We start from the raw sequence: 24,293 nt of genomic DNA, 5'->3' as shown, positions 1-24,293 counted from the left end.
TGCGCTCTGTGCAGAACAGACCTGCTGATGAGATGGTATCTGCAGGAGTCTCTCTCTTGCAGATTCCAGTGAGCAGTTGGTGAGGCAATCTTTTTGGTATCCTGGTCCCATTTTGTTTTAGATATCCTGGTCCTCTTAGCCAACCCTCCTAGTTTTTTTAACAGGTGACCCTGGAATATGAAGTTCCAATGGCTCCTCACTTTGGTCATGGCATGTGTCATAAGCACACCAATATCCCTTAGTCTTATTCCAGCAAACATTACTTATTCTCCCATCTCCACTCTGTGCAGGTGGGATTTCTTGTAATCCTCATTATCGCAGCTGCCAAAGATGACAGCCAATCAGGGCAGAGTTCCAACAGGAAAAGGAAGTGCTGAGCTGTTGCATAGCAACGCTGGCGCTAGTGTTGACGTGCTTTCTTACTGCTGGATGTCAGTGGTTCTTTTTTTCAGTTTTCTAGACCGGGCTATAGAAAGGCACATGCGTTCTCAACCTTAAGAAGTCGTGGTGGCAAGCTGTAGTGGAGTTGCGAGTCAGGGAATGATCTTCTTGGTGTATACCTGCGAGGTATCTGAAGGGTGTCAACTGCAACTACTGCCTGTACCAGAGATGTGGGGCCTATGGTACCCCAGATGTGGTTTGACTACTACTCGCATCATACCGAATCACTGTCTATGCTGGCTGAAGCTGATGGGAGTTCAGCATCTTCTGGAGTGCCACAGGTTCTCCACGTCTGGCTCCCCACCCTCTTTTATCAGACAAGGGCTGCAAACCTATATCCACTTACCTGGGAGTGAGCCTCACTTACTTCTGAGTGGACATGCTGCAGTATAAATTACCGTATTCCAACAGGTCTAAAGAGTGTGCCAATGCAAGAGTGTTGCTTGACGGTTTGGAATCTTACCCCTGCCTTTGGGCTAAAGGGAAAGGCAGAGCAGCACTGTGGGCTGGAACCAGTTTTGCAGTTTGAATTTGGGAGAGGTGGAGAGACTGAAGAGTTTTAGGTGGAGCCAGCTAAAACCAGGATGCAGAAGCTGCCTGAGGTGTGCTGGGCTGTGACAGACAGGTTTTCTGTCTCCAGCTTCTATATTTGTTGGTAAAAAGAATGATAAATGTCACTATTAAGTCTTCAGTGAGGACTTGTTCAAAAGGAAACTAACATAATACATTGAAGTCGGTATAGAAATAATGTATATAAATGTCTGTTAGGAAAAATAAACTGGGAGTGCTTTGTATAAAAGGAAAGTAACATAATACAAAAGAGAACATAATTCAGAATCTTACTCTGCTCCCACAGCTAATGCTAATTTAGAAGGAAGTACTTGTAATCCACAGGTGGCGATGTGGGTTAAACCACAAAGCCTAGGGCCTGCCGATCAGAAGGTCAGTGGTTTGGATCCCCGCGACGGAGTGAGTTCCCGTTGCTCGGTCCCTGCTCCTGCCCACCTAGCAGTTCGAAAGCACGTCAAAGTGGGAAGGTAAACGGTGTTTCTGTGTGCTGCTCTGGTTCGCCAGAAGTGGCTTAGTCATGCTGGCCACACGATTTGGAAGCTGTACACCGGCTCCCTTGGCCAATAAAGCGAAATGAGCGCCACAACCCCAGAGTCGACCACGACTGGACCTAATGGTCAGGGGTCCCTTTACCTTTACTTGTAATCCTTAACTAGACCAGGAGTTAAAATCCCATTGATTCTCTCATTTTCCTTCCATATCTTCCCTTCCTCTCCTCACTTTCATTGAAAGTACTTCTGAAAACATCACTGTCTTCCTGTGGATGATGCCACAATGAAAGCTTTTAACAATAGGGGTTTTCCTAAGACAGGGGCAGCTGGGAAGGGTGGAGGCCAGGCTTGAAGGATTTAAGGGGAGAGGGGGCGTGGTGGAAGGATGGAGAAAGAATAAGAGCCTGGAAAAGAAAAGATGGCCACCACACAAATTGGGAAGTCTACACTAGGCTAATTCAAATGGAGAGTCCCAAAGAACTTAAGACACCCCCAGTTCTCCACCCTCAAGAATCTAGGTACAGACAAGCCCATCCAGCATGTCAAGTCTCGCAGTCATTATCAATTACAAGCAGATTTGATGAACTAGACCAAGGTGAGAATGCTGTTTGAAATGGTATAAAATGAGATACAGTACTTATATGTCTTTTGTTGCTTTTAAGACAGTCAGGTTTGCCAGTTTCTTTTGGGCTGGGTGGGAGAACCAGCCCTCGTTCTTGGTAATCTGAAACAAAAGTGAAGTGTAAAAACTTGGACGATAGACACATTCTGAAAGGGCACAGAACTAAATATAGTTCTGCTCTGGTGTTGCTTGCATTTGAGAATTTCTGCTAAAAAAAGCCCCCCCGCCCCCAGTGAAGGATTTCTCCCTGAAAATGTGTTGGGTGTGGAATAAAGCCCATTTCTAGTACCTGGAGTTCTTCCCCTCTTTTTCTGCATGTATTTAGGTATGTCCAGAGCAGAACAACCTTTGCTTAGGTATGTGTTATACACGTGAAGGTTGGAAAAAAACTATAAATGCAATATGTTCTTTTGCATGCCATAGATAACTGGAATTACTAACAGGTTCCTAAAAGCAAATGCTTGAGAACCTCAAGGTCTCCTTGTGACACTAATATTTGTTTCTGATTATCTTCCTTCTTCCCACTTGTTTACCGCTTCTGTCCATCTGTCCAGATTTCTGGCAGTATGTGTCTGTGCCTCTCACCTGTTTCCTGTACTGAGGTTGTCTTTGAGCAACCAGACTAACCAGTTCAAGAAATCATATAGTAACCTCCATGGCTGACCTAGCACAACAGCAGAAATGCAGAAAGTGTGGTTGAGGGCAAATGCAGAATTTATTTGACCTGTCTTATTCTTATCTATGCATCTGGGCCAGCGCTGCTGGTTTATGTTAGCTGAGAAGTAAATCTCACTTGGTTGGAGCGAAATTCTAACGTATGGCAGTCAATTTTTCAGAAGGCCTACTGCACGTATGTGGAAAACTTAGCACATTTTAGGCGGGTTGGGCATGGAGCTAATTGTAAGCTCCCAGCTCCACCTGCTTCCATATGTTCAGAATGATGCCTAAATTTGTGCTTACCATGTGTGCATTCCGATGCATGGCAAAATTTACACACCATTTAGACGTTATGGTGAGTATGTCAATGTTGGTGAATTTTGTGTACAGGGCCTCTTAGAGGCAACTCTTAAGTTATGGAGCTGATTAGTGAATGAAAGGGAAAGTATGGGAAAAGTACATGTACAGGAAGCAGAAGTTCAAAGTTGCACTCCCCAACATCTCCAGTTAAAAGATATCTCAGCAGAACTGAGAAACAGCTTTGGAGACTTGGCCACCAGTCAAAACAGACATCAGTGGGCTAGACAGAGGAACTCGTGTGACTTTGTAAAAGCAGTGTTATATGAAAATACTGGGTCATTGTGGAAATGGCAGGGTTTTTAGAACACAGAACGCCAGCAGTTATTGATCAGAAATTCAGCTAGAGAAAACTTGTCTGTCCAAAAGAGACTTTTGGCTTGTGAGGTTTGAACCTATTGCCAGAAATGTCTGATGAATACAAACCTTTGCCTTCCCTCTGTAAATGAATATCCTTGTGTATGAATGATTGCTAGGAAAATGATAAAGAGTCAGCAAAAAGAATCTTGAAGCGTTGCTCTGTGGGGATACAGACACAATTCCTGGGATTCTAGCTGTCCCAGAAAGCATCATTCCATACAGTCTGAGCGTTTTATTTGATAACAGAGGAATTTTGCTCCATCAGTATCGTTATATTTGGGGAGGGGGGGAGCAGGACAGTGGGGGCAGTGACCCTTCCTGAATTTCAGATCATAAAAACCATAATGTAAGAATATAACAAATGCCTTGCTGGATCAGACCAAGGTTCCATCTTCATTCAGCATCTCATCAATCTAATTTTCCCACTTTATTGTTCCAAAGCTATTGTTATTACGGGGCTTAAGGTTTCTAGCTAGATATACTCCTTAACCTTTTTGGCTCACCACAGTTATGAACTAATCCAGGCTGCCCTGCGTTGATAATATTGCCATAGTAGTCAGCTAAAGTAAGATATGAAGAGAAAATCATTGCAACAAATGCTCTTAAAGCACACTAATTTTCAATTTACTGGGCCATAAAACCTTCCTGTGTGCATTCTTCTTCCCATCCATCCATCTGAAATGGCAGCTCTACATCCACCGCTAAAAAAGAAGTCCTAAAAAAAGATTACTTGCTGAATTACTGAATCACATTTTGTTCCCTTACAAATCTTACCAGAACCGAATTCAGCAATTCACCTACTTTATGGAAGCTAATTTAAAAATAATGCCACGATGTCACTTTGTATAAGGTGCGTCTCCCCTAGTTTTTAAAGAAACAGGCCAGCAATTTTGCTCCTGTCAAAGTTAATAGCAAATCTCCCATTCATTTGAGTGGTGCAGGATTGCAACCAATTATATCATGAATAACACAGGCATTACCTACCCTGGAAGATGCGGGTATAAAAACAGGCTGGTTCTTGGTACATAATGTGGTTTCTACTGGTTCATTAAAGCTTTTCCTGTTGTGAAGTGTTGCAAGACCTTTTACCTGAATGTGCCTGAGCGCATTGCAAAGGACATCTCTATAAAATAGGCAAACTAAAACAAAACAAAAAAGAATTAGGAGTACAGGAAGCTGTCTATTTAGCTCAGTTTTGTCTACTACTCTGGCCGGCAGCAATTATCCAGGGTCTCAGGCAGAGAATCTTGCCTGTCTGGTCTATTTTTGACCGCTGATGCCAGACCTTGATACTAGGTAGACTCTACTGCTTGCCAAACATAATGCTGTACCATTGAGCTATGTGGCCCTTTCCTGAACCATAAATGTGATTTATTAAAGTTGATTATTTACCTAGGGACAAAATTTATGGAAGCTTGCTTGTCTCCTTCTTGACAAAAGTTGTCTTCAACTTCTGCCCTCAGAAGTCGGCACGGAAAAGTTGCATTGCTGATTACTGCACGGGTATTGTTGTTTTAAAAAACACCGTGCTGTCCCGTCCTTGTTTTGTTATTTTTATTTTTTCGATGCGTGCATGCAGCTCCTCCCTGCCTTTTGTTCCTCTGCTTTAAACAAGCGCCCCTGCCCACACACATTCCTGTGAGCTTGGATGAGAGGACATCCCTTCTCTCCTTTCCTTCCAAGATTGGCTGCGGTAGCTAGGAACGTGCGTCGTCTCTCACACCGCCCGGGCCTTGTTTTTGCTTCCCTTTTACACCAGGCAAGGGAGAAGCGATTGCTCAAACGCGAAGCCAGCACGTGAAAGGGAGACACTCACAGCAACGGAAGCGGCAGGCAAATGTGTTAAAGGGTCGGCTGTCAAGCTTCCTGAACTCTCATTTATTATAATGAATTTGCCATTGATCGCGACTCCTCGTCTCTCCGTCTTTTCTTTTCACCCAGACACGTGAAAGCACGATCGTAGGTATACCTACGATCCTGTTGGAAGAGGCGTCGGTTGCAGAAACGCAAACAGGATCGTATACCCACGACCGTGCTTTCACGTGTCAAGATGAACAACGGACTTCTGAGCACTTTGAAGAGATGTCAGTTGCAGAAACGCAAAGTGCTCAGAAGTCTCTTCCTCCCCCCCGCACTGTTTTTTTTTTGGGGGGGGGGAAGGTTAAGGGATATGAACGTGAGAAAGTCACCATCTTCCTTATAAGCCAAACCCCATTCAAAACCCATCCTTTTGAAATAAATATCCCTGTTTTGGGTATGTACCCTGCGAACTATTCCGTTTCCAGATCATGTAGCGAAGGGGAGAGGCGCCCCCCCCCAATAACTATAAACCCATAAAAATACATAGCAATCTGAGGTTCTGCTCCCCTAACAAAAGACCTCCCCCCCCCAAAAAAAAATCCTGGCTACGCCAATGCTTCAGATTGGTTAAATTCCCCTTTCGAATTTAATACCAGCCTGGGGACAATGGTGTTTACGCGACACGTGCCTCGGAAACTCATGCAAACAACATTCCGAGGCCCCGCCCCCTTGCGTTCTGCCAGCAGCGCACGGACCCGCCCCCCCATCCGCGTTCGGCTGAGGACACGCCGCTCCCCGATTGGCCGCGGGGATCGCCTCAGATCCCCTCCTCCCCACGCTGAGTCACAGCACAGGAGCCAAGCAAAAAGGCGCTCAAGGTTCTACGGGAAGGGCCCTGCCAAGGGGAGATCCCGACGGCCAACTGCAGTCAGACAGACGTCCAGCAACCATTCGTCATATTTCGCCTTGATAGGCTGAAGGAGCGCGGTAGTGAGCAGTCCGACGATAAGCTCACCACGGCTAGCCCAAGGACAAATCCATAACACCCCCTTTTTTACTTGGTCTTTTTTGTTAGGGCTGTGTCTCCCTAGAACAGTTGTTTGGGACCTGTGGTCAGGGATGATGGGAATTGTAATCCTAAAAAAAACAGCTGGAAACCCAAGTTTGGGAAAGTGCTAGAACTTCATCTGAGCATGTGCAGAGTACGTTTTCTTCACTTCTTCGAGTAGCAGTTGCAAGACTGTACACACCCGGAGTATGGGTTGTGTGACTGTGCAAAGGAGGGTAGGGGTTTGACTGATGGGCATAGGAGAGGATTTTGGCAGGTGTAGCTTATCAGGAAGGTTTTGGACATGAAACGACTCCAGAAATTTGCAGTTCTCTGTGGCTTCTGGGATGTGCAGGTGATTCCAAGAAAGCGACTCCATTTTGAAATTAAGATATTTTACTGTACTGTAAATGCTCTTGTGGGAAAAAAATATGTTATCTTTAGGCAGAAGAAAAACAACCCAGTAAATAGGATTAATGTATAGCTTTACTCCCAGTGGGGTGATATATATATATATATATATATATATATATAGGCAATGCTTTGATATTCTGGATTACGGAGCATTTTTTTTTTTTAAATGCCAAGCACCATCTGTTTAAACAAGTCAAAAAATGCTGTCACCTTGGTCATAAAACCATTTTCATAAGTGATGCAGTTTTATTGCTTATAACCTGGAAGTCATCACAATATAAAACACGGGAGATTGACATATAACAAACGAGAAGAGAAATACAATTAAGTAAACCAAAGTGAAGGAGCAGCACTATTTAAACTGGATTGCATCCCTTGTGATATGCAATCTATGCACAAATGGTGCTTACTTTTAATTGCATCTATGCTGTCCTTGCATCTGTAATTTGAATATATGAATGGCAATAACTAATAATGTACATTTGATTTCAAAATATCTCATCAACCACAGTCATTAATCACACATTCTATATCAAGGCTACTTAATATAGAGTCCACCAGTGTTTTGGACGACAACTCCCGTCATCTCCAGCCAGAAAGAGCAATGGTTATGCGTGATGGGAGTTGTAGTCAACAACATCTGGAGGCCACCGTGGTGGCTACTTCTATTCTGGACTAAAACATATTGTTATTTAGGGTTGGCACCAGACTAGAGAAGGCTCTGGGGAAATTACTGGGTAGTGAGTCATGCAATATTACTTAGCTGTGATGGCAGTGTGGGCAGCTGGGTTTATATATTAATATCATTATTATTATATTTACCGCCCTTCATCCGAGAATCACAGGGTGCTTTACAATATAAAACCACAAAATACATGCTATACTAAACAAAACAATAACAGTAACCCTCCCTCCAAAATTTAAAAGGCTGTAGATTAGCCAAAGGCCTGGAAAAGATTTAAATTTTGCACAATGTCCCTGAGTGACACAAGTTTGGGGGCATTGTGGGAAATTACGAACAACTAGATTTAGCCAGTCTGATGCTGCTCAGAGTCCAATATAAGAGGAAAAAAAGAGGTGGTTGGGAAGGTAAATTTAGCACTTCAGTTGATACCCCGATAGCTACCTAAAGATGCAAGATGCTGAAGCCAGCCCTGTTATTTGTGTCACTTGTAAATGCTACATTGGTTTATTGTTGCATTAAGCAACAGTCTGCTTAATCATGAGGTGACTGAAGTGAACTGAAAACATGACAAGTATATATTATATATGTTCAGGTGTGTTGACATATTATACTCAACGATCAACCAAAAGAAGAAGATCTAAAACAAAACAAAACAAAACAAAACAAAACAAAACAAAACAAAACAAAACAACCCCCCCTTGTGATAGCTAGAGTGCTTTACTTAAAGAGATACGTACTTGCACATCAAACATTTAAGCTACTCTGGGTTCTGGACACCCATATTTCCAGCAGTGTCCATCATGAGAACTATTTGCACGTAGGCCCAGGCTCTTAAACAAATTACAAAATGATTTCAGTGTTTTCATATGCCAAGAACCTGATCAGTCCAGTCATCCGCCATATATTCTCTGACGATCACCCCAAACATGTTATTACTGGCCACAACAGATTAGTTTCTGGCACGAAGGACTTTTAAATTCCTTCATCTTATGTACATGCTCTCATACCAGCCCTCTGATGTTATTCCCATTTTACAGGTCAAGGAAATGTGACCAAGAAATTGCTATTTGCCAGACAGGTCTGTAGGGATGCCCTCCATACTCCTAGGCCTAGGTGTGATGGAATCAGAAACTGATACCCTCCCTCGCTCACTTCTGATGCTTTAGAAACAGTTTCCTGGTTATTAGGGAGTTTCAAGGCTGCCAGCAAGTCATCAGATACCCAAGTCATAATAATAGATTCCAGCCCAAGCCACCAATATAAAATATGTGTGGTGAACATGTTCTCTATGATCCTGCTGGACTCAGACTCCAACTCCCATCAGCATGCGCGCACAACAGAGTAAAACAATAAAATTCCTAGGCCATTAACTCCTTGTCTGAAACCCCGAGGAGCAGATACCAGATAAGTTTCCCCATTCAGCTGTCCCCCCCAATACAATCCTTAAAATAAAAATTGTTATCAGAAGCAGTATGCAAATAATTTTATGCGTCTAAATTTCACGCACGCATATTAATTTTAGAACTTTAGGAAAGTCATTTGTGGGTGCCATCACAAAATGGCTGGCATGTGGGGGGGGGGCTACATAGCTAGTAAAAAATGGCTGCCGTTGCCAGAACACTCACAGTATTTACGAACACAACAAGAGGTCAAAACAGTAATGTCTGCCTTAGTAAAAGGCAGTAAAAAAGCCACTTTGTCTGAACCCACAGTGTTCTGTTCTAACCCACTTCACAGAAGGCAAGCCATTCAATTTCTCGAAATCACATCTCAATAAAACTTTGTACTGCATACATCCTTTTTCTGCCCAGGCCCATCTTTCCAAGGCCCTGAATTCTCACCCCCCCAACCCCTCCATTTTTTTGAATGGTGGCATTCAATTGGAATGGCCTTTTCTTTTCTATACTGGTGGCATCTAATTAGGACTGTAGACTAGAGAGACAACATGGAAGAGTTCTAACTGGACCGTCAGCTGGTAATTTCCCATAAGAATTGCTCTTCACCTTCTCTCCAGTCTGCTGACCAAATGTGCTTTTAAAAAAAGTGCTCAAGCATTTTAAAGGGTTGAAGATGACATGCCCCTTAACACTTGTGCACGCTGAACTATATTTTGTGAATCTCTGACACATGGCAAACTGCAAGTGTCAAATTCACAAGAGCGCTTCCGGCAATTTAAGCCGGAAGATTTAACCCTGAGAAAGGCAACTTGAGACATAGTGATCCTTATGTGGATGAGACCCATCTCTCTCTCTTGACTCTATTTCAATTTGTACAAATTGAAAAAATAAAACAAAACCCGCAAATGAATCCGAAACCCCTGTGACAGACACAAGACACTCGCAATATCACTTAATGACCAAAACCCTGCTTGTTCGTTTCAGTTTGAATTTACCATGCTAGTTTGGGCCTGTCTGTTGTGGTCTATGGCTTGCAGCAAACTCCTATCTACACCTGCAAGATATAGCTGGAGTGGGGTCAGAAGTGGGGCAAATATAGGAAGATGCTTCCGGTAGATCTAGCCTTGGGTAACCATAACCACAGCTGTTGCGATGGATGTCCTGATTTCTCCTTGATCCCCCTTCCTGCCTCCCTTCTCGAGGTCCCTCCTACAGGGCGGTTACCAGGCTGCCTATGTGGGATGAATTGACATTGCTGCAGCAGCCTGTTTGCATACAAAGCAAGGCTCTGGCCGGTGCCTGACCTGCCACTGCCTAGCGAGCCTCATCCGAAGCCCTTCATTGCTGCGGAGGAGAAGAGCAGTGGCAAGGCAGCTGTCTCTCTGCCTCCCTTGGGGAAAGTTGCTGATGTTTCTCACGGTTGACAGACGGTGCAAGGACAGGTATAAAGCTGATGAAGGATTTGGGGGGCAGGCGGGGGGAAGTTAAGGAGATGGGTTAAGTATTGGGGGAAATAGTACTATTGTGGCAATTCTGTAGGCCGCTGGATTTTTACCTGCACAATGTTTTGCTTAAGATAGTTGCAATTTTTCAGCTTGGGGACAAGCGGCCCTTTGTCTCATACTGTCTTGTTTTTTGCCTAAACGGAGTCCTTCTGGAAAAGTACACGTTTGTCCGCCAGGACCAAATCTCTCTGCCACATATGTTTTGGATATTAATCTGCATTTTAGCAAGAGCCCGCATCCTAAAATAGCCGCAGTGGGTGAAGTGGCCTTTCCCCTGATTCTTTGGGTTGATGACTTAAAATGACTTATCGAGTGGTATGTGGCGGCAAAGGCTCTGATGCAAGGCGGTGGGGGGTGGGAAGAAAGATGCGAGTACCCTTTTGAGCATGCCTATGGTGGCAAGTGGCAAAAAAATTGGCAGGCCTGGCATAGATTTTAGGCCTCTCTGGCGCCTCGTTGGCGAGAAGAAAAGGGTTAAATGTGAATTCAGACACTCTGTCTCTTGTCTTCCTGTTTGCTAAACTGCTGTCTTGTGTAAAAAGACAGGCTCTTTTGGCCTCAGGAATGGAGAGTTGTGTGACCATTTTGAAGTTTAAAATCAGGTTTTGTAGCAGTTGTTGTTGATCTGTGAAACCCGGCTAAAAGAATGTGTTGTACTGCCACTTTTTCTTTTTTTTTCTTTTTGGTCTCCTCTTTATCTTTGCTAGTGCATATTCTGTTTTATTGCACAATTGTCTGATACAGATGTGCTTAGACAGTGTTGCTAAACCCAATGTTATTTGTGGGTTTTGAACCTCCGAGCTATATATTCACTCCCATTTACTTTTAAACAGTGCTTTTTGTCCTGGGGTACGCATACCCAGAAACATTTTGTGACTCTAAGTTTGGCCTCATTGAGGGGCAATATTTCAATATGAGCAGGAAAATGAGAGTACCCCTAAACATTTTTTTTAGAAAAAAAGCACTGCTTTTAAATACCTTTTCTTTGGCTTCAAACATCTGTAGAGAGACTTCATGTTTCACGCACATACACATACATGCACACACTTGTTTATCAGTATTACAGAAAGGGATGTAATTAAAGCCTCTTTAGTCCTTAGGTGAGGGTTTGTTGCCAACAGTTCTAGTATAAAGTCAGCTAAAATATTTCGGCATGATCCCCCTAAAGCTGTCCTATTGACTTCATTTGGAACACACTTAATTTAATTGTTGAAATCAATGGGACTTTTTTTTTTAAAGTGCTTACCTTTGATTGGAAATCCCCTTTTTTTCTTTTGGGAAAATTCATGTAGAACTTGGAGATAATTTAATTTGAAAAACGTTACCGTTTCCTAAATAAATCATTTGCTTCTCACTGAGGAAAAGAGGGATAAGATACCCTTTTCAGATTCTATGTTTGAATTCAACTGTTTATATTGAAATAAATTAAACTACATTAATTGGATAGTACATATATAATAAATTATTATAATTAGACTGGCCCCCTTTTTCATAATGAAAATCGAAATAGGGATGCTTTTTCTGTATTTTAGAGACAAGTTCCACTGGAACCAATGGGGCAAGTTAATGGCAACTGTCATATCCTGTTGAGAGTCTGTGGTTAGACTGGGGGAGATAAGGTTCAAAGTTTACTGGATTGTTAGTTGCAGTACTGTCCTGTCCTGCAAAGTGACACAGCTGAGAGAGTTGTTGACATCAGAAGAATGGTATTGGTCAATCTGGAATGCCATGAACTCTGTTTTTTGAATCTCATGCTTTGATTTTTACTGTAAATAGAGTTTCTCAGTGGAGATTCAGCAGGGCAGAATTCGGAAAGAATCACCACTACAAAAGTCCTTTAAAGAAAAGAATTGGGGAACTGTCCTTGATGGACTGTGCTCCTGTTTTCCATTCCAAATGTATTTATTTAACCATTTTTTGGGGGTTTGGAGTGGCCTTCTTTGTGCACTCAAATATGACTAAACAACGCACAAAAGAGCTCTTTTGGAAGCACTTGGGACCGTTAGGGGATTTTGAAAATGTTAGTAATTTCAACCATGCCCAAACATGCTTTAAAGGTTGTTTTATCACATTGGTAAACAAAGGCAAATATTTGAACAACGGCATTCTTGTTTGATACACGTTAGAAATGGAACTGTGCAGAAGTCATCTGGGATCTTTACAAAGTTATTTCAGGTGCATAACTGGTCTTCCATTATCAGCAGTGTTAAGGCTTGTGGCACATCATCATACACAGGGCAAAGGCATGCTTAGAAATAATAATAATTTGTGATTGCGGGTGCTGAGCTTTCCTCCTGGGGAACATCCTTTGCTGGAAAAGTATCTTTTTCCTTTGGCAATGACTTTTTCTCTCTCTTCTTAAGCCATCAGAATGAAACACTCCCTCCCACAGTTAAGAAAGTGGATGCCATTTGTGAGGATGAATTGGGCAGGAAAATGGGACCAGGCTATGAGGGGTGGGGTCCTGCGTACTGGTGGGTCCTATGAATTATGCAAGTTCTCCACTTGTTTAGGTATGCTCTTTCTATTCTGTTTTGGTCTATGGAAAGGGCGAATGAAAGCAAAGTGCTTTTTATCTGTCACATTATCTATGATTGTATTTCTAAATTCCAGACACACCCCTTATTTAACCGCTGGAAAATAAACAGACTAATAATGTCTCAATGAAAAAAAAATTCTTTCTTTTAAGACTCGCTATTGTTCCCCCATGGAGCTGTCAGCTCTCTCTGAAAACTGAAACTGTTCATTCAAAGTGAGGAGACAGTGGCAATTTCAAGATTCCTTACCCTTTCTTGTAAATTGAGGAGCATCCAGTTTGCTTTAGGAAACAAAAGCAGCTTTAGGAAAACGATTCCCAGATCTTCTGCTTTTCTGCCTGTCCTCAGTATTTCTGCATGTCGGAATAGTAAAAGCACTTCCGTGCTATGCTTCAATTAGCTGCTTCCTCTTTGACACAAATTGTGTTTATTCTGACATCTGAATCTGGCTTGTAAGTTCACTAGCCAAGCCAGGGCTGCAAACCACGGTTTCCTGGATCATATGTAATGGCAAACTATGGTTTGTACCAAATAGGAATAATTTAAATCAGAATGTGTGAGAAGAGTGGCTGTGGCTTATTGACAAACCATGGTTCAGCTCTCCGCCTGAACTGAACCCATGTAATAAAATTAGGTTTCCTGCCATGTAATGGTGTGGAAAGATGCTTTACACAGCACTGTCATGTTGTGTGTGTATTTAGGGGCAGGCATGTATCTCAGTCACAGAGCACATGCTTCGGATGCAGAAAGGTTTTATTCCTTCCATCTCCAGTTAAAAGGATCAGGTTAGCAAATAGTGGGAAAGACCTCTGCCTGAGGCTCTGGAGAGCCAGTCAGAAAACATGGACAAATAGCCTGACCAGACGTAATGCAGTTCCCCATGTCCCATGTAACCAGCCAACATAGTATAGAAGATCTTTGGATGACGTCTTCGAAGGACTGCCTTCTCATGACATGAGCTTGCCCGCCCACTGCACTATTCCTCAAAAGCCTTGATCTGTTTTCCACTGCCATCAGAGGTTCAGCTGGATGATAATGCATGACAGAACCTTTTTGGTTGTGGCACCCAGATTACAGAACTCCTTTACCCAGGAAGCCTGGTTGGCCCCCTCCTTTTTGGCTTTTCGGCGTCTGGTAAATATTTTTCTGCTTTGCAAAGTTCCTGTTTTGGATTCTCTAAAGCTTTTCTGGTCCCTTTTGTGGAACTGTATTTTAGGTGGCTCTGGATATTTTTTTTTTAGTTCATTGTTCATCTTGTAGCTTTAATTATTATGTTTTAGGCTGATGATTTAAGCTGTTTTGGGGAGGCTAAAAGGCAGACCCCGAATGATCTTGTAAATAGTAAATAAAACAATGTCAGTTCATTTCTGTAGGTCAGTCTTGTTATCTGTTATCTGGTGATTTTTATCCTAAAACCTGAGTGAAGAGGGCAGAACAAACCATTGAGAAGATCTCAAAAACCATATTGTGTCACTTTTATAAATTACAAAAAGAGGAAGAGTATGGTTCTTTCAGTGGGGTCCCATTTTTTCATTGGAGACCACTGCTCTAAAATGTATCAAGCTACGTGCATTATCTTGTTCATCACTTTTGACAACAATGCTCACAAATTTATGTTGTTGTATTTCGGGTCTAAACCTTTTCTAAACATACTTTGTGAACTCTCTGAGTTTGAACGAAGCAGCTATTATGGTGGATACTGTCAAGGCATGCAGCATTTAATCATCATTTTGAAAATACTCACCCAGGGAATGTTCAGAATGAAACATTTCCTTCCCTTCTGCATAGCTTTCTGAATTGTGGATAGATTTATGCTTAATCAGCTTTATTGGCAAAGAAAAGCATATAGGATAAACACAATTCGGAAGACTTGTAGAGGAGTTTGTGTTGAATAATGCATGCAACATTGATTTTGTGGAAAGAAAACCCAAGAAGGAGAGAGTGGTGGTCACGGACTAGCACAGAGTTAAGGATATTATTATCTTGCTCTTTCATTCTGACTGGCTTTTGCTATGTATGTTGGGGCAGCTGTAACCATTGATGTGACTGCCCTTACATTTAGGAGAATTCTGTGTGCCTCAGCCACACAGTGAAAGGGAGAATGTTAAGGGAGCGAGGGTTGTAGGCATGCTGTCAAAAGTACCAAGCCAAAGTGGGTTGCCAGGTCCTTTGAGAGGAGGTCTGCACAACTTGTGATCTATATGTTAATGACTGGAGAACTCTTTCCTTCCTGATTAGTTTTTGTCCCATGTTGTATCTGTTTTTTAAACATCTTATTTTGACTTACCGCCCTTCTCCCTCATGTCTGCTCCTGTTTACTGTTCTTATTAACAAAAAAATAATATTCCTCTCCCCCCAAAAGTTCTGTTGTGATCTACCACCACAAGTTTTTATAGGCTCCATACTTTACCAAACTGTGGCTACGAAATCAGGGTTTTCCAGCTGCTCACTGGTTGCAATACATGGTTTGTGGGTCGCATTTGATTCTATAAACATGCTCAAATAAACTTATTCTACAGAATTTCTGAGTATCCATTTTTATGCTGAAGGTGCACAGACTCATTGCTGGCCTTCTGTAACACATTAGAACTTTCACATTTTATCTGCCTAAAATGTGGAGCTGTTTTTATAACAAAATCAGGCCAGTGGTCTTTCTTGCTCATTGTTACTATTTTAACTGCCACTGGCTAACCATAGCTTTTTTTGTTTTGCTAGCCCTGTTCCCCGAGAGCCATATTTTCACATGCTGGGTATGGAGCCCAGGGCTTCCATCTGCATAGAAAGAAAGCATGTGATGTTCTATTGTGCCACGACCTCTTTTCAGTGCAAGAGATAAGGACAGGCTAATCTACCGTGAAAAAAAAAAGAAAGGCAAAAATTGGGTGTCGTCTTATACACAGATAGTGAACGCAGAGGGGGGATGTGCAATTAATGGCAGCAGCAAGCAGGAGATTGGCTGCGGTGATTGGGTGGGTGATTGGTGGCTGCGACAAGGCCTGCTGGCGATTGGCTGTGGCTGCGGCAATTGGGCAGACGATTGGCGGCTGCGGCAAGGTGTGTGATCAGCAGTGGCTGTGGCAAGCGATCGGCAGTGGCGGGCAGGCGGGTGAGCGATTGGCGGAAGTGACCTCCCCCCCAAAGCTAAACAACTTAATTTCTTAATTTTGGGTGAAAAAAAATTGGGGGCATCTTGTACATGTGAAAATACGGTATGTCACTTCCAGACCGTTGCTATTTTGTGGGTGAGAATTCAGCAACATACCAGCAAATTCAGGTTGCAAAACTGAAGCATAGTTGGCATCCTTTCACAACAAACCTGCTTCCCCTCCACCCCATTTCTGTAGTAAGGAAAGTGACCAGAAAATGAGCTGGAAACCAATTGCTTGGTGCAACAATACTATACAACTTCCCTGCAAACAAACCAGAGAATGAATGCTCAATAAACAACCAAGGAGGTGTAATCTCCCCAGGCACTTTGTTCAAAAACATCAGGATATATGTTCACAGGTGTGTGGAAGGGATCCTAGGAATGTATTACTGGTCACTGGCTCACTGGAATACAGGGAGAAGATGCTACTGTTAAGGACTGATTCTCACCCCCTCTCCCCAAGTATTGAAAATATGAAATATGAAGGGAAAAAAATGTGAATGAGAAACAGGGACCAACTTGTTTTTGCAAACATTCATTTGGGAGCCTGAACTGCTTGTGGCTTCTTGTTGAGTGCTGTTTTCGTGGCAAACGACCACGTGTGAGGAAAGTCCTCAAGTTGCAAGAAGCTTTTCCATGCACAACTTCTTTCAGGTGATGGCCGAAACATCCCTCCCTGATTTTACAGAGCAAATTCCGTAGCTTACGCATTGTGTGAAGAAGTACTTTCTTTCAATTGGAAATTTAAAGGGAACCCCCAGATAGAAATGTAGGTTGCAGGCTGACAGAATGCAAGTAGCCTTATATTTTACTGAGTTGGTTTGGTTTATTATTAGCACTCCTGCTCTTGAGATACCAGCAGGCAGGCAGGCTTTCTAGGATCAAACAGAACAAAATGTGTCATGCAGACCACATACAGTCTTCTTAGGAGTTGGGGAACGTTCCTGGGGATGTGAATATTTCACTGGGAGCTAATGCATACTTCAGCAAGTTGCAAATGCAGTTTTAGCACTCACATTCTCTGTTCCCAGCACCCCTGACACTTGATTGGCATTTACCATGGATTGAGCCTTTAGTGTGGCAGCCTTTGTGTGCTCTGTAGAGGTTTGGCAGGAACTGCTCCCCCCTTCTTTGAGGCAACTTTTGAAAACTTAGGTTGTTTCAACAGGCCTTCGCTTTATGAACATTCTCTCTTTAACCAATCAGTATTTCACTGGTGTTTTATTGATGTTTCTCATGAAGTTTTCAATGATACTTTTGTTGATTTTATTCATATTTGTTGTATGCCACTCTGGTATATGAAACAAAGATACAGAATTAAGCTTTGGCTGGGATCTATTATAACCATTAGGAGAAAACTAATTTTGTAAATGACTCTTGTCAGTCTTTTTTTAAGCAAAACATTTCTGCTATCCCAACCTGCTGTGTCGTGTATATTGGCAGAGCTGTGTTTTTGTGTGTTTGTGTGGTGGGGGTAGGGTTCCCAGCTAGATTTTGATAATTATCATGACTGCTGTTTCCTTTGTTTTTTCATGTGCTCCCTTCTATTCTGTTTTATGATGACGTTTGTTGGTTTCAATTTATATTGTGTTCTATCCTACCCTGGTATCGCACTGCGATGAAGCGTGGGTTAGAAATTTTTTTAGTTAATAACAAAATCATCTCAACCTAACAGGTGGGCCACTACAGTGACCCACACTCTGCAGATGGGGAGGCGAAAGGCTGAGGGGTCCTTTCTTCCAAAAAGGAGCCCTGTACACTGGACGGTATTCACATTTGTTTCCCTCACAACATCACTGTGAGGTAGATTATCTTAGGACTTAAAGACCGCTCAGAGATCTTGCAGCGAACTTTGTAACTGAGCAGAAATTTGGATCCAAGCCTCTCAAGACTTGCGCTCTAATCTCATGGATTTACTTAGAGCTATCAAAATGTTTCAACCAGAGACCTAAGTGAGTTAATGGTTGTGGTGAGATGTGAATCTGGGACTAACTGGCTCACGTTCCTCTGCTTGAAGCTTCATGCTATGCTGGGGCATTGCTGGGCATCTCTTGAGGAATGTGGATGTTGTCTTTTTAAGTTCCTGGTGCTCATTACATTGCCAAATATCTTAACGTGCTGAAATGTCAAGGCCGTTCAGTAGACTTGGATTGATTCTAAGAGCAGTGCTATCAACTGTGAGCCCGTCTTAAGCTGAAATCCTGTACACACTTCCCTAGGAGTAAGTTACATTGTAGACTACAACCCAAGGGCCACATTATTTTCTGGTCAACTTTTTAGGGGCCACCTGACAAGGAGCAGGTAAGGCTACCGGTGAAAGTGAACAGAGCAAGTACCGAATCTTACCTTTTTGTAGGCTAGTTCCACCCAGTACTCTCTAGCCTGCAAACAAGAAGCATGACTGGAGTTTCAGGACACATTCGAGGCATGCGAAAACACTTAAGGAGGCTGGCGAGGGGTGTGGCTCAGGAAAACAGGAGGAAATCTGATTGCCACAGAAGTCAGCGCTTTCAACCAGCACAGGGACAAGAGAGGAGGAGTGCAAAAGAAGTGTGGCAATTGAGTTTTCATCCTCTGTCCATTGGGGCAACTTTGGGGGTGAGAGATGAAACCATAAGCCTTTGCCTCTGACGCCATTCTCCAAGAGATCTTGTAAGAAATCCAGTGGCTCACCAGAAAACTTAGGGCAGGGAAACTCCACACTCCTGTGGGAAGCCAGTAAGCTAACCAGTACTCCTCATGGGAGACGGACAGATAGGATTTGGCTCAAGAGCCTCCAGTGACTGGAACAAAAAGTGCTCTGGAATCTTAGGTTGTTTTGTAGAATATTTCTGGTCTCTTATTTTCTGCAGTTGCCAAATCATCTTAATGTGTCCTTCCTGATTCTGATGCTTCGCTCTGTCCTGTTTTCCTCTTCAGGCACAAACCATGAATTACGTTGGGCAGTTAGCAGGCCAAGTCTTTGTGACTGTGAAGGAACTCTATAAAGGATTAAATCCCGCCACGCTGTCTGGGTGCATAGATGTCATCGTTGTCCGCCAGCCTGATGGGAACCTCCACTGTTCGCCTTTCCACGTGCGCTTCGGGAAGATGGGAGTTCTGCGTTCGAAGGAAAAAGTGGTAGGGGGACAGAAGATGTCTTGACATTATTATTTGTGTGTGTGTGTGTGTGTGTGTGTGTGTGTGTGTGTGTGTCAGAAGCTCCCTCTTCACACAATATATTGTGCTGGGGGCAGGGATGTTTTCATCCTGTGCGCTCTCAGGACCACACTTGATGATACATTGCATGCACAGAGATGTGTGTTAGTGGTTACTAGAACCACTTCTGCTCAGGCCCCATGACAGCTCCCAGTGGGCCTTGCTGGCTGAGCTCTGGAAGACGTTGTCTCAGCAAAGGCCCAGAGTCATTTGAAAGCTTAAGAAGGCCAGTCAAGGTCTTCTTTTCCAGTTGCCTCCCCCAGCCCACCAGGAGGGTTGGCTGAAGCCCTTCAAGGGCACATATAACATACTCCTGCAGGATTGTGGATCAGGAGAAGCTGTAGGAGAGTTGCCACCAGAGTCGAGGCATGATGGAAGAGCCATGCCCTTAGGCTGGGGTAATGGAGAAGGTGGTGCTCAGCACTCCCCTCCCCATAGTATGGGGACTTGTGAGTCATCTGAGTTTGAGTCCTTCTCATGGAGACACTAAGATGTAGCTGCAGAGACAGTGCATATATATGTAGCTGTGGGGTCCCTGATCCAGATTGGGATAGCAGCTTCCTTTCTGGGCAAATGTTCGCTTTGACCAGAGTGGGGGACATTTCCATCAGGAAGTGTTAGATCCTCCTCCCCAATCTTCCTCACACTGCAGTCCCAGTCTCAAATTTCCGCCCCCAGCTGCCATGGTAAAAAGGAAAGCACAGGCAAATGTCATTGTGCAAGTTAATGCATCGTCTGCTTTGGCCCTCTGGGCAGATCTGTGATGCATGTGCTGGACTCCCCAGAAAAGAACCATGGGAATTAGAATTTTGTGTCTTCAGCACTTTCACCAAACAACAAAACCCAGAGAGGTGGTAATTATTGTGTGTCAGATGGGTTGTTTGCTCACAGATTCAGGTTTTTTTTTGGATAAGGCCTTTTATCACTGGGAAGGCCACTGTTTATTTACAATACTGAGCCTATCAATGGACAACATATCACCTTAAGCACTTTTATGGATTTAATAGGTATTCGGTGGGCTTAAGCTTATCTGTTTCGCTGTTGAAAATGTCACTTAAAATTGCTTATTTGGAGCTCAGTGGCACCTGGGACCAGGAAGCTGGTTGATGCTTAACTTTTGATAGAATGGGCATACGCCACTGTGAGGTGCTGCATATGAAGATCACCTGAGACGTTCCCTGCTTCAAATTGTACCCTAGCTATGAACTTGCTAGATAGATGTCCTTTGACAAACCTCTATATTCTTCCTCTGAGCACCTGCCTCCCCAAGCCATGAAATATGGGGATAATAGCACTGATATCCCTCACAGGGCTGCTGTAAAGGATTGCGAAATAATGTGAAGTACTTTCATCACCTTACATAAATGTTAACTAGGATGATGTGAATTAGCCCTTTTCACAGATATCAGAGAATGTTCATTCACACGCTAACTCTTCCGGTGCTCTGCAGTGAAATTGTACGTTTGTTCAAAAGTCTTTTGCTCTCCCCAGGTTGACATAGAAATCAATGGAGAATCTGTGGATTTGCATATGAAATTAGGGGACAATGGAGAAGCATTTTTTGTAGAGGAAACTGGTGATGACCAGGTAAGACGGAGCTCCACTTCCCAAACATCTTCCATTTCTGATAAATTATAGTTACAGCACAACATCTGTAGTGGATCGTCAAACCCCAAGACTGCTATGCCTTTAAGAGATCCATTATAGGGAGAAGGCTGCTAGATCTGATTTCATTTACAGTTCTCCGTTTCTTGCACCATTCAAGACCTGATTTACACACAGTGACAGATGGAGGAAGAGGGTGGATGGCAAAACCTAAAGGCCAGTTCACATGACCCCATTATTTCTGTAGTGATTCCATTTGTTGCTGTTTGCATGTAGCTGTCATTAAATGGAACGTTTCCCCATCTAATTGTCTCTTCCTCACTTGTTAGCAGTATTCATTGGCAGAGGAAAACTTGCATACTGCGAGACTGCTGGCTGTATAATTGATTGTTACCTGATTGTGTGAACTGGCTATTTTTGGTAGCAAGGCATTCATTGGCTTGGCTGATTTGCCTAAAGCCAAGGTGATTGGATTTCCATTACTTTCCTGATCTGTGCCTCTGAGCATGCCTTCCCCAAAAGGATTTTTTTTAAAAAAATTAAGCAGGACTTCCACATTCCTGCTGCAGAACTAGTCAGTGCAAGTGTATATAGCTTAGTTCCTCTGCACAGAGGAAGGGGAGCCCATTCTGGCATGTGGGACAGCTCTTGACAGTTCCATAGCACGTATCTTGCATTGATTCCATGATTGAAGCTGCTATCTTATATATACTTATTCAGTCCAAAGGGAAGCACTTCCATAAAAGCATGGTGAGAAAGGATTCAGCTACATTAGAAAAACCAAACAAAAAAACCAATGATTTGAATGTGTTATAAAAATGCAGCACCATATGGCGCCAGAGAGCACAAAACTTTTCAATAGTGTTTTTACATAGGGTTCCCCCCCTTTGTTACAACAATTTAATTTCTGACTTTTTTATAGCGTTTCCCACCCCCTGCATGTAGAACCAGCTAAATTGCCTAAATGAAGCCTTATGCTTTGCAAAATTTGAAAGAGCTACAAGGTGGAGTATTTACAAAAGCTTAACTTAATGTGAAGCTTGAGGTACATTTTGGGGCATATGTTTGTGTGTGATAAAGGATAGATTAATCCTCACAAATGTCAAAGGAAATGAAATAAGGAATATCAAGGGAAATAAGACGCTGTTTTGTCTCCTCCTTCTTTTTTCTAGGAAGCAATTCCGTACCACTTGGCTACATCTCCCATTCTTACGGAGGGAACAGCTCTCATGGAGTTACAGCTGAAGAGAAACTCTGTGGACAGGATAAGAAACATGGATACTGGAAGCAGTTCACAGCTACCAGCCTCTGTTTCTTCATCCGCTGTTGAGCCCACTTCTTCAAGTTGTTCTGTGAAGAAAAGGAGGAAACGCAGAAGGAGATCTGCCCACAAAATAGACACTTCAAAAAGAGATGAAAATGACGATACCACTGAAGATGAAAACATGTTCCCTATAGAAATCAGTTCCGACGAAGAAAATGAGCTTTTAGACAATACAAGGTACTGATCCTGCTTAAACTTGGAGAAGCGATTTATTCAGAGGCATTAATGTTCTTTAGGCAAATACCTACGAAAAGACGTTGTGTGGATTTCTTACAGCATGAGAATGATTGGATACATATGGATTTTATTCTGGACAAGGTTTTCTCATATTGCACGAAGTTCCTATATTCATACTTGCTTCAAAGAGTCAGTGGATTCAAAAGAGAACTTAATTTGCTTTAGGAAGTAGAACAAGTTTGCATCATAAGTTCCTAGCCCAGGTGGTTAAGGAAATTTAAGGAACCACTAATTTCTGACCTCTAGAGTTGTGTTTTTTGTTTTGTTTTCCAACTTGCACTTCTTATCAGAAGCATCTGGATTTCCAGTCATTTTGAGATGACGTTTGTGCCTAACAGTTCTTAGAGAAGGGAAGTAGTTTTCTCCTTGCCAGTGTTGCAATGCTATTCTAGCTCTGAACGAGAGGTTCTTGGTTTTTTTAAACACACACACACACACACACACACACACACACACAAAAAAAAAAAAACTAAACTAAACTAAACTAAACTAAACTAAACCTCTTTTCCTCTCTTTGTTTGTTTATACTCAGAACATCTGCCTCTGATCTTTGTAGAGATGAAGTGCTTGAGATAAAGACGTCTTCCATCAGTGTGCTCCCTCACCACCATTCGGATGGAGAATGGTCCCCTTCACCAAGGTACAGTATGTGTTAACTGGAGTACCTCAGGTAGTCTTCTGTGCTAAGCGCCTTCATCCAGCAAGTTCAGACACTGCAGCAGTTGAAGGGAGTTGAGCTCCTCCCACACTTGTAACATTCATGAAATGATTGTATATTTCTGGGCTCGGCATATGCACACCCATAATTAGGATAATCAAGCATTCCAAGTTTCATTCAGATGCTGAGCTGGTTTGTGCCCGTAACACAAAGCCAAACTATGGCTTAGCATGAATGTGAGGGTTCCTGGAGAGAACATTGTGCTCCTTTCCTGGTCCTCCTGCTGCCGCAACTTCATTCATCCATGGTTTGGCTTGGTATGTCGTCTTGAACTGCCTTCAGCCAGAGTTCAGTTTGGTGCTATGTGTAAGCCAACTCATTGAGTGCTCAGCTACCTGTTACATGTGAGTGTGTGTAAACCACTTCTTCATTTCAAAGCACAGGAAGAGGAGTAGATTTGGAGTAGAGTTTCAGGGTATGTGATGTTTAGTGTGAGGCTTAACCTTCGGAAAACTTGTTGATCTTAATTATCCATTATTAGTTGCGACTGAACATTCTGGGGCACTTGGATGAAAACCCCTTCGGTAGGCTGTAGCAGTCCTGATAGGATCATGTTGATGGGAAGAGAATTATTTTAACTCCTACATACTGGTTTTACAATTGAATGAGGCAGCTACATAAATACAAGTGGAACATCTCCATTGCTGGTAATGGAAAAGTAAAGAACCTCATGTGATTGCAGAGGTCTGCCTTCCATAAGCACCGGGTACATGTGAGACTTCTGATTTTTGATCGCATTATATGTGGAAGGGTCCTTAATCATAATATAGCGTCCTTTTACTGCGATCGTTAGGTCGTGTTTCTTGCGGACCACTCTGATTTGGGTGCAAAACCATACAGATGTAGGGTTGTTTTTTTTAAAAAAACCATGCAAAGGTATTATACTTTCTTTGTCCATTTCTAAACAATGTCCTTATAACTAAAAACACGTTTTTGTGATCTCATGCTTAATCCAGTTGCTAGAGAAAGGTTAAACGGCAGTGTAGTATGTCTGTGCAACACACATATTTTAGATAACATTTCTACCTGTTTCCTCTGATGAGATCAGTTTGTACTCTTCTCCCTCAAATTTGCACTCGTTGCACCAGAAGAGGCCAGGGTGGATCACTGTTTTGCATATGTTATTATAATGGTGGCTGTCATATTTGCAAATGATTGCAACCTTTCGTGTGCTGTAGT

The 24,293-nt window shown here is 42.7% G+C and overlaps 1 protein-coding gene across 5 annotated transcripts in view; it reads left to right on the top strand.

Annotated features, from left to right (window-relative positions):
• The window catches only part of LPIN1 (lipin 1), a 76,837-nt gene that overhangs the window by 29,122 nt on the left and 23,422 nt on the right, over positions 1 to 24,293 (top strand). For 3 of the 5 annotated variants that reach the window (XM_081906107.1, XM_081906109.1, XM_081906108.1), the window contains 4 exons: positions 18,952 to 19,152; positions 20,722 to 20,817; positions 22,008 to 22,336; positions 22,929 to 23,036. In XM_081906107.1, the coding sequence (XP_081762233.1) occupies positions 18,952 to 19,152; positions 20,722 to 20,817; positions 22,008 to 22,336; positions 22,929 to 23,036 (734 nt within the window). Of the gene's footprint in view, positions 1 to 1,815; positions 2,098 to 10,101; positions 10,285 to 18,951; positions 19,153 to 20,721; positions 20,818 to 22,007; positions 22,337 to 22,928; positions 23,037 to 24,293 lie in introns of those variants that run through there. The other 2 variants (XM_081906110.1, XM_081906111.1) reach the window with 2 other exon arrangements.

This window comes from Podarcis melisellensis (assembly GCF_964234715.1).
Source record: "Podarcis melisellensis genome assembly, chromosome: 3".
NCBI lineage: Eukaryota > Metazoa > Chordata > Lepidosauria > Squamata > Lacertidae > Podarcis > Podarcis melisellensis.
Note: the sequence above shows the minus strand (reverse complement) of the source record. Positions and strands in the feature narration are given on the sequence as shown.